The following is a 16,615-nucleotide window of genomic DNA, read 5'->3' on the forward strand; positions in this document are numbered from 1 at the left end:
ACAAAACTCACAGCTTGGCACCAGTATTCTGCACATGGACCTTAAAGAGCAGGTCCCACGGCTGCCTGCCTTGGTGCCCAAAGGGGCTGTGCAGCTTTACCCCTGCAGAACCATCCTGATCCATATGTTAGAGCCATGATACTGTTTTGGCCTTCCAGGCAGTCAGAAATTTGGACAAAGTTCTTAATAGAGGAAAACCAGGATGTTTGGTCAGGGTTCAGAAAGTTTAATGCAATATTAACAAAGTCCTATGGATTAACAGCCCTGCTTGAGGCATTTGCCCCTCCCTAAGCCAAGGCTCACACGTCACATGTGCCGTGGCTGCTTCACACACCGTGCTGACCCCAGGCTGGAGCAGCAGGGCTTGTTTCCACCATCTTCCAGCATCACACACTACACTTCAGGGTATCCATGGTAGAAGCGAATGAGCTCAGTAAATCCATTCCCTTCCCTGCCCTTCACAGCCATCATGTGTGAGGAGCACTGGGCTTCTCATTGAACTGGGGCCTTTGCATTGCCCTGACCTGCAGGCTCAGCAGCAAACCAGGGTGAGAATGACCTTTTTTCCTCTTTATTCCATAGGTAACATGGATCGACATCACTATGAAACCTTTGAGAAGTTTGGAAATGAAACGTTTATTATCCACTTAGATAATGGAAGAGGGTAAATATCTTTAATAATCTTTCTGGGGGAAACAAAAAAAGAAAAAAGTGAGTCTTTAAAACATCCTTTGTCACGTTCTTGCTCTTATCTTTAAATAGGTTTGGAAAATATTCCCATGATGAACTTTCCATATTGGTGCCTTTAAACCAGTGCTGCAGGTATGTTTCACGTCTGGAGTTGTTTCCTGGTTTATACAGTTTCCACTAACAGGACTGAAAATGTTCAAGTGATTCTGTTAATTGTACACCATGGAGATGAGGACATGGTGTGATCCTACCCATGGAGCCTGACTTTAGCTGTCCCTGAGCGTTGGCATTGACACATTAAATGCTCTGTTGAGATCAGGACCGTGCAGGAGTGTGGCTATAAGCTGTCAGAAGAGAGGCTTGAAGACAAAATATCCACAGAAGTCAAGTGGCAAAACTTATCCCAGCTTGTTTGGGTGCTTCACCACAGCTTTCCTTGGTGCCCATAGCCAGGGTTTCCAGAGAGGACAGGTGATATTTTGAGTTTCAGCTTTGCACAGCTGAGATGCAGGGTGAGCTCTGTGTCTGGGGAGTCTCTTGGGCATCCCCTGCAGGGTGAGCCTGAGGAGCCTCCACTGCTGTCACCCATCCCCCTGCTCAATGCCACGTGTGTCATTGCCAAGATGGACATGACCCTGTGAATGATGCACCAGCTTCTGTTGGTGCCTTTCCCAGCTGAGGAACACGAGGGCTGCCTGCACTTCAACATCGAGCTGTGCTCCAAAACCTCTCCACCTCTAAGGGCCCCTGGGGATCACTGGCCAGGTGACAATGCCAGCTGCTCATTAGGACTGAGACAGTGCCTGGTTCTCATCATTTCAGATCACATAATACGCTTTTTACACTATTAATGCAATTCTGACTATAAGCCTTTTAGCCCTGTCAAGACCAACGGTGATGAAAATACTGATTTGCATTTTTTCCTCTCCTTTTTCTCCTAGAATAAGGAAGTCTACCTATCTGCGATTACAGCTGTTAGCCAAGGAGGAATACAAACTCAGTCTCTTGATGAAAGAATCTTTGCTAAAAGATAAAATAGCTCCGATTCTCTACCAGCCTCACTTGGAGGCGATGGACAGGCGGCTACGGATTGTCCTCAAGGCTGTTAGTGACTGTATAGAAAAGGATGGTTATGACAATGTGGTTGAAAATGACTTTAACACTGATGTTAACACTGTTACGACCGAGAGGTAGTGAAATCGCAAGACTACGTTTTTACCAGCCGAGTAAAGAAGATTCAAAGAGGAAAAAGAAAAAGAAAATAAAAATTAAGTCTTGCAAAAGACTGTGTATGCCACTTTGTGAATTCAGTGAATTCAGAAATGAGATATAATTGTTCCCAAAGTAGGTAAAGTGTAGACTCTGCAAAGGATTAGTTCATTAAGAAAAAATAAGTCTAATGTGATGCTTTTCATTAGTTCCTGAAGAGAGATTATGAAAAGATTCAGAAAATACTCAGATCATTGACAGACAACAGTCTGATAGCAAAACACCTCCTGTCCTTTTTTGTATAGAAAGGAGGCCTTTACTTAATATTTTGTATTTATATATGGTATATCTATGAAACCCCAGACCTACCTACCAAATTTAACTAAGAGGGATGGCATAGTTTTGTGACTCACACTTTATTTGTGGTGACAGTCCACTTAGTATTTTGTGTTAACCCTTTAAGTGCTCTAATCCACTGTATCTTATTTAAATTGAATGCTTTTGTCCCCCCAGCTACTCAGCATTTAAAGGGTTAAGGCATTAAGAACCTTTAAAGGCAAAAAATAATAATAATTATAATAATAATAATAATAATAATAATAATAAATACAGTGGTTACCAGAAGGGAATTTCACTAATTGTGCATTGACAGGAATACTTGAATGTTGGTTTTACAAAGTGATGTAAAATGACAAGTTGTACTATTTGTCCATAAGGAGGTGGCAGCTCTTATCTTTCTAGACTATCATAGCTGAGCTGCTACTTTTCAATTTTGCTTTTGATAGTTTTGTGTAAATATATACATATATGGGTAAAAAGCTGCTTTCAGCAGCTCTAGGCTTACTTTTGCAGCATTTTTGTGGAATTGTTTGCAACGTGGTAAAAGTGCAATAAAGATATGGCAAAATGTGTAGCCATTGTGTGTAAATGGATTCATTCATCTTGTTCAGAGCAAAGCTGTGTGCATCAGCCAAGTGTCCCAGAAGTGGTTGTTTAAATTGTCATCCCCTTTTGTAGCAACAGCAAATGGAGCAGAAGTGGGGAATTGGTGATTAATATACACTGCAACTCTGATAAGGACCATGGTGTTGAAATGGCTAATCTTTCATATGAAAGCATTGTTTTGACTGTCATTTCAGCATCCCTTCCTCCTGCAATTATAGCTGTAGAAACAAGCTGTAGAGCAACGCCTCTAAAAGATTATGGCTTGACATGCTGCCCAGAGGATTTAGACACATCAATGCCTCTGACTTGAGCAGCAAAAGCCCGTGCACAACCTAGAAAATCTCCGCCTAAGTTAGCTAGAAACATGCTATTCTTATATTCTTAACCAAATAGTTTTGAATCATGTTCAGCTGCATTTACAGAAGATGTGTGGAGACTTTCAGCCCCAAAGCAAGCTATAAATTGAACACGTGGCTTTATTTGACTTGTGAAAACATGGTGTGGTACAGCAGAAATCCCTTATTGCTCCTTTGGGTGAGGAGAGAATTTATTATGACAATATTCATCACCACTATAATTCAAAGCTGCCATTTGTTTCTTTTGATGTCTTTCTTCTCAGGGATTCATAAACATATACTTTAAAAGCTTGTAGCCGGATAGACTAAAATGTGGGCCTTTCAGCATATTAAAATTATGAATCAGACAAAGAGCTGCTATATGGGCTCACTCACTTCTTAGGTTGATATATTATTACTAAAAAAACCCATGTCTTTTATATTTTATGGCCCATTTCAAATTCCCACGTCTCTCACACACATAGCATACAAAGATAACAGAGTATCTCAAATTGTACAACTGTCCATGAACTTGGAAAATTTCTGTATTATCCCATGGCTTCTTTTTCACTTCAGAGGACTGACAAATGACGACATGGCTGTCATCTGCAACACAACACTGGCACTGCAGCACTCTCCCCCCATTAGCCAAAAAAACCCCCCAAAACACAGGATTATAAAAAGGTGAAATGGGTGGTACTATCCTTGCTTTAGCCTCAATGCCTGGCTGTGGTTTTCCTGCAGGTGCAACTTTTTCTCACAAGGAGATAGTGCCAGGACAGCAGATGGGGGCTATAAAATCACCTTCCTGGAGCTGTTCTGCTTTTTGCTTCTGCGGTCAGCTCAGCAAACCTGGTTTTCTTTTGGAAAGTAGCACTTGGCAGACTCCTAGCTCAGAGAGGAGTAGATACAGTAGAAGCCTTTGCTCTTTAGAAGCTGGGTCAGGAGCTCCTGGCAGGCTGGTTCAAGCCAAAGGCGGCTGCCTGGTGCTGTCAGGGACATGAACTTACTGTTATGAATCTAATTCTGAATTTCTATAAGCAAAACTAGTAGTGCTTTTATAGAATAAGTATTGTTTCTTATGGAATAAGTAGTGTTTGTGTAGAATATATAGAACTAAAGGTCGTTAATCCTTGGCATATTGTAATGAGTTCGAGGGTCTCCAGTTTCCTTCCTGTCCTGAACTTTGATGTAGACCTAGAAAAGTTCTTTTTCATTTCCAGTGTTAAATTAGGCATACAGAAAAGCTGAAGGGGAGGCTTTTCTTTGGCATGAGACATACAAGTGTCTTGGAAGAAGGGAGACACCAGCTAACATGGTGGGAGGGTTTCCCTTCCTCAGTGCCTCTGATGAGAAATTGGGGTCAATTAACACCACCTGGGCAGTGCAGCCTAAAAACACTGTGGGGTGCTCAGGCAATTAATGGTAAGAGGTGAGTTCGGACCCCACCCATGGTCAGGGTAGCTGAGGACATGGGTTGAATTTGAGGATATTGCAAGGAGTGGAAGAGATGATTAATTAAACAGGCTGTGGAGTTGCTTCTTGGTATCCACCAGGAAGCTCTGGTGTGTTTGCATTCCTGCTGCCAGGCAGCTGGAGCTTTGGCTCATGTTCATTTTCTAGGTATTTGGGAAGGGAGAAGAGTTATTGCCTTGTTTCGCTATTTCTTTTTTATTAGAGCAGGGGTGAGTGGGCACAAGAGACAGGAAACTGGAGATAGGGAGTGAACTTGGGGCTCTGTCAGCTCTTGGGGTAACACAGCCTCGAGGATGACTCTGTGCAGCCCAGGCAGAGGCAAACCCCTACTTCTGAGGTGCATCTGCATTGCCCCAAGAAACAGCTGGCTTGAAGTTCTTCTGAAAACCTCATGGGTTTGCCTTTAGGCAGAGGGTGTTGCTCTCCCAGGTGAAATATATCCTTCTACAAGAAATGAGAGTCTTCCAGCTCTCCCAGCAGCAGGTGAGGTTTGAGGGTGTCTTTGCATAGACACAGCTCATTCTTGGGGTCCTGGTGGGGAGGGCAAAAGGTGGGTTTGGTGTGCAGAGGTTGTGCACCTCGGCAGATTGCAGCTGTGGGAGATGGTGGCTCTGAAAGGGCTGTCACTGTGCATTTGGTCAGTAATCCATTAACTAAGAAGGATTAATATGACATGGTGTAACATCTCTTTAGGAGCCCTACATATTTACCAGACAAAAAGATTTGCTTTAAGAAGATAAATAAATGTCAGAATTCAGTTGGTTTGTCTCAGAGTCTCGAAAATGGGTGTAGCAGGAGCACCCAGACAATTAACGACCTGAGAAATCTGCAGTAGTCTGTCAGGGACATAATGAGTTCAGCACAATAAATGGAGTATGCACAATAAATAACAGATAAAAATAGATAATATACTTCTAAAAGCACCTAATTACAACTGTATCTGACAGCTTAGAATAGCTTACTGTGCTCTCCTGAGTAATTCAGATGAGAGCCTCATTTGCTTTTGCGGTTTTTCAGTTATTTAAGCATCAAAGGAAATTCACACAAGTTAAAGGGAAAAAGCTCTGATTGTTTGAATTAGATATCACTATTGTGATCAGCAGAGCCCATGATGTATGTACAAGCTGGAAGCCTGAAGCAGATTGCAGTGTAAGCAACATCAAGATGTGTTGTGTAGGAGGAGGGAAACTCAGATTTTAGCCTGGCTGTTGCCTTTGGGCACTGAACTGAAAACGAACTTGTCTTATGTGGGTGTTACAGGGAAGAGTGTCCAAAGGGTATATCTGGTTCCAGCTAGTGAGCCTGTACCTGATACAGAGCCTGTATCTGCCCAAGGGGGACACCCTGCTACCTTCCATTGCAGCAACGGCATCGTCCCTTTAACACATCCAGACTCCACCTAAGGACTGTCCCTGCATCCAGGCTTTTGTGGCCCCAGCCTAAGAGTTCTAAGTTTTCAGCTGGGAGCTGGACATAGAGTGTTGATAACTTTTCTTCTAGTGTTGAATGTAAAGTTCATTTTCCAGAAATTATTCCAGCTGTCAGTTTTTTCTATGGAGTTTCTTGCGGGTGATTGTTTACAAAAATATTTGGAGCTCAAAAAGCAGAAATAAGTGTGCACAAGGAATATTCTTCTGAAACTGTAAATTGAGTGTTTGAAGGAAATGTTGAGTGTTCTGGAACAAGTTTTCACATGAATTTCAAGTTATTACCAGTTAGAAGCTGCTGAGTTTCTTGAGAATTATATTTTCATGCTAAAAGTCATTCACAGGTAGCCTCCAGCTATAATTCCATCTGTGACCAGATCAAACTGAATTATCTGCTACCTTCTACATTTCCATCAGTAAAGTACCAATTCAATGCTTTTAGGGGCTGTCTAGAAAAAAAATTAGAAGCCATTCAATGTGTTGGGTCAAAAGATCTGAGAACTGAGGTCAGACCAGTTCTGGCCATGGTTACAAATGAAGCATAAGCAAAGAGGAGGCTGTTGATTTGGCAGTACCAGTTCCTCTTCCTCTAATGCAAGCTCAAAGCAAAAGTTTGTGTTTAGAGAAGAGCTGCTGGAATGCCTGCTGTTCCATCCTTTTAGACTTATTAAGCACTTTTCAAGGTTTTCCATTTATACAACACTGATATAATTAATGTGAAGAACTAAGGGGATTCTGAGCAGTGTGGGATGAATGCTGACATCTGTATCTGATCCACTACCAGAAAAGAAACAACCCAAAATGACAAAGGCAAGTTGATGGTCAAATCTATTCTTGCCAACACCAATGACTAAGCCAGGAGCAACACTTATTGCTCTGATCCTAGGCTGAGCTTTGGAAATAGAGGACAAATCTTCTGATTTGTAAACTAAGCAAATCAGGCTATCCAAAACTGCAAGCAGCTTCCCTTGTAGCTTTCCCTAGTAGTCCTCCACCATAACAATTCATGCAACATTGAAGAGTAGCACCAGGAATCTTTGCCAGCACTTTATAAATAGCAATGATAAAAGGCATTTCTGGTTCATCCATTGACTGAAGTTTGCATCATTTTCTACACCAAATCAGAATCCTTTCTGCTGATTTTTAAGCAACTCCTCCTTAATCAGTGAAGGCAGTGAGGGTTTTATAGGCATAGAATTTAGGTGCATTATCTTCTTTCACTGCCCCATTTACAGATGAATGGTTCCTCTGACTTTCCCATGGCTTTCCTAGCTGTAAAATTTAATAATTTATTATTGTTTATCTTTTCACTATATTTCTAGATGTCTGCATCACTGATTTGTACTGGAATTCCATTTTTAATGGTTGTATTTTTTGCCTGAATAAACATCAACATTCATTATTTATAACTTGAGGCATCTTATAGCCAAGTTTTTGCATTGTAATTGGAGCTTTGTTTAAATGCTGGCAGTGAACTTTAGAGTTTCCTGTTTGCAGCAAGTTTCCTTATGTTGGCCATGCCTAGAGAGCTTTCACTTTGTGATACATCTGGTAGATTTAAACAGGAGCTTGTGTGATAATCCCTGGAAGTGTTGAAGGCAAGGCTTAATGGGACTTTAAGCAACCTGATCTGGTGGAAAGCATCCCTGCCCATGGCAGAGGGATTGGAACAAGATGATCTTGCAGGTCCATTCCAACCCCAAACCATTCTAGGATTGTATAGTTCCTGTGAAACTTGTTCCTCCAGAGCCCTTTCAAAAGAACCTGACCAAGGGCTTTACCCTCCCTGTCCATCTGAGAGCCAGATTTGAGCACATCTTCTGTGCTATCTGCACCTGCACAGACAAAGACGCTGCCTCTGTATGTGTAGAACAGCCTTGCTGAACTGCGGTCCTTAAATTCATCAGGAGGGACTGAAAATGTCATTAGCACAAGCAATCCACTTGTCTGGGGTAAGAAAAAACCCCCAATTCTTATTGACTCAGTACCTACAGATCCTCCTGACTCCAGCTGTTATCCTGGCATTTGCACTGCAACTGGTGTTTTGCTTTGCTCAGGCACCAGAGTGTTTGTGGGGGGTGATCCCCTGATTCTTTGCTGTCCTGAAGGCTCTAACAGCTGCTTAGAGCAGAGAAAGCAAGAGGAGCCTGCTGGTAATCTTCAGGCTTGATGCAGGAAGGGGAAGGAAGCTGTTCTTTCTGGAGAAGCTCAGATAAGGTTTGAAAACCTGTGTCATGGCTCGTGTTTGAATGATAGTCAAGCATTGGAACAGGCTGAGTCACCACCCCTGGAGGGATTTAATGGTGTGGCTCTTAGGGATATGATTTAGTGGTGGACTTGGCAGTGCTGGATTAATGGTTGGACTCGATGATCTTAGAAGTCTTTTCCAACCTAAACATTTCTGCCATTCTATAGCTCCAGTGGAAAAACTGTTTTTGCAGTCTTCAGGATGTGTGGTCCCCACAGTGTATTTTTTCACCTCTTAAACAGGCATTGGCAGAGCCATCCCATGAAGCCTGAAATTATGAGTATTTTCCTGTTACAGGACCTAATCTAGTGAAGTTAATGGAAAGCTTCCCAGAGGTTTCAAGTTTCTTTGGATCCAACCTATAGCAGCTGCAGCAGTACAGAGCTGCTCGCCTGAGCTTCTGAGAAACACCCTGAGAAACAGGAATGTTAAAAACTGAAAGAGCTTAATGGTTGTACAAGTGTTTTATTTGGTGGTGGTACATGTGGTTCCTGATTAAAGAGTAACCCCTTAGCTGTTTACAGTTTTGCAGCAGGTGAAAACAGATGCCTTACTTACCGAGGAGGGAGAGTAAGAAGTCAGTAGAAAAATCTATACGGACTCTACCATCCTGTGTAGTCTGCCTACCAGCTGGCAGGCTGCTGCATATTTATGAGAGATCTCACATATCCTCACCTTTATTAGAGCATCCTACCTCAAGCCTGTGATGGTTGATTAGCATTTTAAGAGGTTCAGACACTTATTTACCAGGTCTCCACACTTTGCACCCCGGACTGAACGATTCTAACGTTGAGTGCTGGCGACTCACAGGAATGTTACCTGTCAAACACATCCCACAGCAACCTGAGAGTTTGTTCCTTACACATTTCCCTCTGTTGCCAGAAATGGTGGTGAACTGGCTGGTTAGACACTACTTCAGCCATACAAGCAGCTTCTTGTTCATTCATCAGCCTTCAAACCCCTTTGCAGCCGTTCATCTAACCCAGCACAACACAGAGCTGTAGGTTGTCTGTGTATTTGGCCATCTGAGGCCCATTGTTCACTTTTCCACCTTCAGTGCAGAGCTGTAGAGACACCAGGAACAGTGGTCTCCCACTGCCACAAAGACCATGGCATCTGCCCAGAGTAAGTCAGAACCTACATAAGTTTAAAAAGTTATATTAAACAAGGCAACACATTCAAATAAGACCACTATTTAAATAAAGTCAGCAATGCACCAGTTTTTAAGGAGCAATGCTACTTTCACAGCTTCTGTGCTGCATCAGCACTCTTGGCACACCCTGCTCCCCTATTCCCAGGCACACGTGGGTGTCCAGCTTTGGCTGTAAATGAAGTTGTTAGAACGATCACAGCAATTATTCTGGTTACAAATCACATCTTATGAACGTCACTTGAAGGAAAATACTGGCTAGGTCAACCTGTTAGCAAGATCAGTGGTACAGACATGTCAAAACTGGTGGTATTTTTCTGGAAATCTCTTCATCATTTCGAGGTGCTGGTACACATTGTGCAGTTGTGGAGCAGGTCTGTGGAAGTCACAGATGTCACTTATAAATGCACGTAAGTCGTGCTGCAGGGACACACCCAGTAGGTGCTCTCCTGATGGGCTTCTAACATCTGAATTACTTGGGGAAATCATATATTTTTAGAACTATCCTCGAGTCATCACAGGGAGAAATAAAAGCTCATTATTTGGTTCACTTGAGCAAGAAAAGTTGCTTTCCTTAGAGGGAAGGATCATGTCTGAGCTCCAGATACATCCTGGAGTCGAGGATGGTTATGTTATCCATGTTTACTGCTGCTGCTTTGGACTTTGCTCAGTCTGTGAAACCGTGATGTGGCAAAACATATTTGAAAGTACAGCTAATGGCCTTTCCCTTCCTGCAGCATGGAGCTGGGGAAGGCTGGATAAGCTCCCTCCCCTGTATTTCTCAAGGCAACTGTCCAAAAGCATTTTTCCCCTCTTTCTTTCTTTCAGGGAATGTACTATGGAGAGCTGCATTTTCTTCTTTATCTTCAACATGTTCTAATTTATAGGATGAGATTTGTGATAATTGAGTTCAGAGCTGAATGCTGAGCTTTCTCCATCTCCCCTGGGGTTTTCCTGGGAACAAGATGAATTGCCCAGTATGCTTCACGCAAAAAAATAATGAATGAATAAATAAATACATGAATAACAGCGTGCCTCATTTTGCCTATATCTTAGAGAGAGAGGAAGCTAATTCTTTAAGTATCAGGAATGTGCTCATTTTGCAAAAATGACAGAGCAGATATTCATAACAAGTGTATTAAAAATCCTGTTTTAGCTCCTAGAGGACAAGTGCAAGTGCAAAATTGGGTGCAATTACATTTCTCTTCCCACCTATGGTGAGCTCTCATTTGAATATGTATTTGTTTGAGCTGGTTGCATCCAGAAGCATGGAGTTTCCTGTGATTGAAAAAGCAAATTATTGTGACTACCAGCTTATACTTCACATCAGAGGCTGCATCCAAGGTCCTCTGAAGCCACTAAAAAGGCCCTTTCTGAGTCCAGCTGGCTTTGCATGCAGGCAAGGGCTGGTCTCTCACACAGCCAGTGCTAAGCGTGTGTTAATAGCGACACAAAAGAGCAGAGGACACAATCCAAGTGGGGTTGTTCATCATAACTATCATTGAATCAAAATAAAATGATGAACTGCTAATTGGATGTCCCTGCAATGACTGCACAGAGCCAGAGCCCGGGGTATGGTCCCTTTCATGCACACAAATAAATCAGACAAGGAGGCTGCTGTGGGCAAAGAGATTAATCTTTGGCATGAGCAGGAACAATAGTGGAAATAAGTGTTGCTCATGAGACCATTGGTCTGTGTCTGACTGCAGTAATATGCTTGGTGCTTCTGAATGAAAGAAGCTGCTGTTTCTTACCCTTACAGCAGCATTAAAGACTGTTGAAGTTCTACATGCCCAGATTTATGAAAAAGCTCTGATTGTGAAAACCTGATTGGGTCTAAGGCAACTGCTTTGTGGAGATTTAATATGCTTTCACTTCAGTAACATAAAATAGAGTTGGAGATATAAGACTAAACCCAAACAAGGACAGAAACATTGGGAAGAAACCTGGAGAATGGTCCTGCCCAGGCAAGGAAGAAAAATTCTTCCATGAAAATGCAGCAGCAGTAGCCCACAATATATTCAATTTTCTTTTTTTAATAATGGCAAGAGTGGAGTTTTCCTCCCAAAATCCCAATCCCTGCACCATCTGGGAAAGTGTAACCATTTTTAGAAAAATTAAACAAAGCAGCTATGAAAAACAGCGCTCCAAGGACCAAAAGTCAAATGAACAGTGAGGAAAAGAGCTTTTCTTTCACAGGTTAAAAGTTAACAAAAACAAGGATAAAATGCTGAAAACGTCCATAAACACAAATATTTCCTAAAAAGCTATTTCCTCACAACATTTTAACCAGAAACTGTTATTCTTCTGTGCTTGCTCGTTCCTGCCCAGCCTGCTCAGCTGTGATGCACTGACAGTGACGCTGCCACTGTTCAGTGTTTGGGCCCCCCCAGTGCCCCTCTGTGTGACTGGCAGCTGTCACAGGTGGGTCCTTCAGCCCGTGCACTGTGCGCAGAACAAAGTACATATTTTTGTCTGTGGGTTATTTTTTTCCCCTCTTTTAGCTGATCCCATCACTCCAATTGCACTGGAGAAGGCACAGCCCAAGCAGCAGCCCTGCCGTGTCAGGATCAAAGCCTCGAGCAGCGCAGCTTCCCACAGCCCCTTCCTTCTTTGGGAGCCCAGTGTGTAACCTGGGGGAGCTCTGTCTCCTGCACACATCAGTTCTCCTCTCACAGACAACTATTTTGCCTGAGGAATGGAGCTCCTGCCTGCCTATTCCAAGGTACTGTGTAATACATATCAGCTGAAAATCTGCTTTTCAAGCCTTGGTGAGCCAGGATTAATTGCAGTTTGGCACTGCAGGTTCCCACTTGGCTCCATTTTTTCAGTCACATACTATGTGTAATCTGAAGCCAACAATTTTTTCTCCCATTCCTTTTGCTGTACCAACAATAATTCTCTTACCTTTTTTCTCTCTCTATCAAGAAAATAAGTTAATAACTACATTTGCTGTGCATCTCCATAATTTGAGAGATGTTTTTAATTTAATAAGAAGTGTAAAGTTAAAAGATAAAAGCAGACCAAACAAAATTTAGCATTGCAAATAGTGCAAAATTCAGCATCTGTGTCTCTAATTTTATATCTGAAATGAGTGTTGAAACCAGGGTGATGGGTACCAATAAGACATTATGGGAAGAATGCTAGTTAATTATGTGAAGAGAAGAATCTCTGTTAGATTATTCTAACATAAATATATCCAGAAATAACAGAAGACAGTATTTACTGCAATTGTTAACAGAGTAACCTGTGTGGAATAGGAAGAAAAAAAAATGCTGTGCTTCTGGGACTATTTTAATTTCTATAAAGAAGATTTATATGAGACCTTTCATCCTCTCCATCATACAAGAGGAAGGTTGTCTGCTTTCCAGGGTTTAAGGAGCAACACTTTTGAATACTGGTATGGACTTAGAGGCCTTTTAAAGAATATGGTGCCAGTGGAAATCTGCTGTCGTCCAAACTGAAAGAAAACATGGCTTAAATAACAGAAAATCTAACGTTCAAGCCTGTGACTGGGAAATACAAAAGCCAAGCCTCATCACAGGACTATGAGGCTGACACAGACAACAACTTCATTTATTTAACTGGGCCTAGTTGTGCCCCATAAGGTGTCTAAGGATTTGGGTCAAGCCCTGTGTATGGTTCCTGTTGGGGCTGCTGGGCCAAATCCTGCTCTGTCTTGGTTTGCACCTGGGCATAAATCCAGACAGGATTTGTCAGAAGGGAGAGATCAGGGTGGCAGACATCTGAAACAGTCTGCTCTCCTTTACAAAGGGGGAAAACAGGAGCCACAGTATTCTAAAAGAAAATGAACCCAAGGTATATTTCTTTTTGCAATCTATTCTTGATTTCCTTAATTAGTCAGAAAAAACAGCAGCAACACAAATAGAGACAGTGGCATTTAGCTGGACAAAAAGCAAGATGAACTAAACTTCTAATTAGACCTCCTATATGAAGACAAAAGACATTTTCCGAAATAACTAAATATTGTACTTTTATCCATAATTAGGACAGGATATTGCCCCAGAGTATCATGAAGGTAAGAAGACAAAGACAGGGCAAGAGGTTTTTTATAGCTGGGTTTTTTTAAAAGATCGTTAAAATTGCCACCAGAAATATACTGGAAAAGACAAGTTTGTGGGCAGAAGAACCACAGAATGAGGAAAAAATGCCACAGGAAGGAAGAGTAATTCTAGGAGTAAACAGCTACTTTTAGAAAATACCATCTGTCCTGAATATGAGTTCGCAATATATTGTGACTCAAAAGTCCTTTCCCATTGAATTCAGAGCTTGGGCTTTGTTCAAAGTCGAAAACCTTAACCTGACCTAGATAAGGTCACATCCCATTATTAATGCATCTGTGGCCAAAAGTTACTGGGTGGGAGAATCTGCAGTTCCAGATTTCGTCCTGATTGCTCCTGTGATCTCATGATGTCACTGAATTTTTTCACCTCCATTTGTCCATCTATGGAATCTGGCAGGACCTGTCTACCTTGGGAAGTGTGTGGGTTAATCTGTTCTCACTTGCTAATGCATGGGAGAGATAAAGCAGTATGTAAACACCAGGAGTCATCTCGCAGTTGATGCTAAAAATATGATATTGCTTAAAATCACAGTTGGCAGAACATGGACAACAGGTGGAGAGGGGGGTCACCTTTGTCTTTTGCATGGAAAAGATTCTGGGATGCACAAAAGGAACAGAGAAATGAACTATTTTAGGTAATGGAAAGAAAAATACATTAATAAGCAGCTTCATAAGCCATTTATACTCAATCTTCTAATTATCCACAAACATTGAAGGTGGGAAGTTGTCTTCTGAAACATGTTATTCTCCATCAAAGATTGTTTTTTTCAGGGCTTTCTGTGATATCAGTAGGAAATCAGAAAATGAGAGGGAAAACAATTTATAGATATAAACATCAATCAAGTTGAAAAACAGGCCTAATGGATTTGATCCTTTGAGAGAATGAGGCAGGCTTTCATCCCTAAGTCCTAGGCAACTCTTAAAGGCTGAAAAATGGAGCAGTAAGGGGGAAAAAAAGCCAGTTGAGGGTTACATGGGAAAATGCTTAGACAGAGACTGTCCCCAAATGGCCTGTTTAGGGAGAGAGACTTTTCCCTTACATTGTCCCTGGAAAGACTTCCCTTTGAATAGTAAAAGTGTGTTAGGGAAAAAAACAAGCAGGAACAAAGAGTTGTTGTGGGTCCAGCCAGTGGTAGTTCCCCACCCCCTTCCAGATGCCACAAGGGGGACTGTCACTGTCCTATCTGCCTTGTAGGAAGGAGCCCAAACTGCTGATGCTTCTCTTCACCCATCCAAGCCGGCAGCAAGAGGAAGGACAAGAGTGCCTAAGAGGGATCTGCCACATCAAAAGTCTCTTGTAGTTAATTCAGACTTAATGCAGTTTTTAATAGCACCCTTTGTGCATGATCATGATGGGAGACAGTGTATCCATCAGCAGAAAATGAGAATGAGGATGAAAATGATGATTTTGGCTAGAAAATAAAGCAGCAGGTGCTGTTTCACAGTGTTTGAGGTAGAAGTGACCTTGTCCAGAGATTGCTGAGTGTGGTGCAGCACATCTGGGACATGGCACCTGGCTGATTCCTTTTACTCTGGTTTCACTGTGCTTTCACTCTGGTGCTTTCCATGAATTTTCCACCTAATTTATCCAGACTTGTGATTACACTTTTTTCTTCATTTCTCTGTGTAGTTTCAGCCAGTCCTGATCTCAAGCTCTGCTTCTGAGCAGCACTTTCCCCCACAAGTGGCTCTCTGGCTTTAACAGGATTACTAGTGCAAAGAAAGTCTTCCTTATGCTGAAGTAATGGATAGTGCAACACAGTCTTGCATTAAGCCCGTGCTGAGTTTTCTGACACCAGCTGCAAACACTTTTTATACTGGTGCTGCTTTGCTGAGCTGGTGGCCACCCATTTGGACATTCAAAGTCAGATGTCCATGGGAATTCTCCAGTTGGTTCCTATCAACAACCCACTCTTACCTCTTCCTGCAGAACTGGAATATGAGCAGTCAGCATGCACACCGTTGTGTAGCTGTGGACAGGGGCACGCAGCACACACACGAGTGCTGTGTTGTTGTATAAACACTGCCTGTCCCTCCTCCAAACCCCTGCACAGCACAAGTGTCAAACCACAACCTGCTCCTCAACACCAGCATAGACAACAAATTATATATTTCAGCATGAATAGAAAGAGGGAGGAAACTTCAGGGAGCCACGCTGCTCTCAATTAGCAGTTATCTCCAGCAGCTCTTCTGATTAATGGCTGCACCTCACACTGTGCCTGGATAAGAGGTGCAGGGAAGGTACTTTAAGAGTGCTTTGCTCCTCCTAATTACTGTGGAGACTGGAGCGGTGGGTATCTCTTGTTAGAGTAAACAAGCCTGACAGAGCTCAGGAAGCGTTTGGACGTTCCTCTCAGGCACACGGTGTGACTCTTGGGGACGGTCCTGTGCAGGGCTAAGGGTTGAACCTGATCCTTGTGAGTCTCTTCCATCTCAGCATATTCTGTGATCTCTGTCCTTCCTCCAGCTCAGCTCTGTTCAAGCACCATATATAATAACAGGCCTTTGGAGTTGGTTTAGGTATTAGGACACACTGGTGCAACTTTCAGGCCAGACCAGTCTGCTGGACTGGTTTCAGCAATGTGGGGCTCTGGCACATCACGGAGAAAGTTGAAAATTATGTCCTCTCCACCAAGGAGCTTCAGACATAAAAGTGCAGATAATAAAAGTCACCAGCCACAAATTTGGAGATCTTTTCAGAGAAGTTGTTCTACCAGCCCCAAACTCGTAGCAACACTAAGAACAAGAATGCAACAACATTTCCCAATCACAGCTGAATTACATGAAAATTACAATCATTTCATGGGTATTTGGGCGACTCTATTCTAAACCTTGCTTCCCTCTCCTCCTTTTCAGTAAGTTCACTTAATTGCACATTCACTGCAAAGTAAAGAAAGGTTTCAAAGTACATTTACCTTGTAAAAATATCAAATCTTCTTTAGAAACGAGCACTGGTGAATTATGAATGAAGGCATGCAGTGCTGAAAGTCCCTGCTTATACATTTTTAAATGTAGCCTTTCACTTCTGATAATACTTTTAAAAACCCACTG

General features: G+C 42.3%; 1 protein-coding gene across 1 annotated transcript in view; it reads left to right on the forward strand.

The window, feature by feature from the left end:
* The window catches only part of FAM20C (FAM20C golgi associated secretory pathway kinase), a 56,938-nt gene extending 54,126 nt beyond the window's left edge, over window positions 1-2,812 (forward strand). Inside the window, exons 8-10 of the mRNA XM_064673073.1 lie at window positions 583-664; window positions 763-822; window positions 1,632-2,812. Coding sequence (XP_064529143.1) covers window positions 583-664; window positions 763-822; window positions 1,632-1,884 — 395 coding nt within the window. The 3' untranslated portion in view covers window positions 1,885-2,812. The remainder of the gene's footprint in view (window positions 1-582; window positions 665-762; window positions 823-1,631) is intronic.
* The last annotated feature ends 13,803 nt before the right edge of the window (window positions 2,813-16,615 follow it).

The sequence above is a fragment of the Pseudopipra pipra genome, chromosome 16 (genome assembly GCF_036250125.1).
Source record: "Pseudopipra pipra isolate bDixPip1 chromosome 16, bDixPip1.hap1, whole genome shotgun sequence".
NCBI lineage: Eukaryota > Metazoa > Chordata > Aves > Passeriformes > Pipridae > Pseudopipra > Pseudopipra pipra.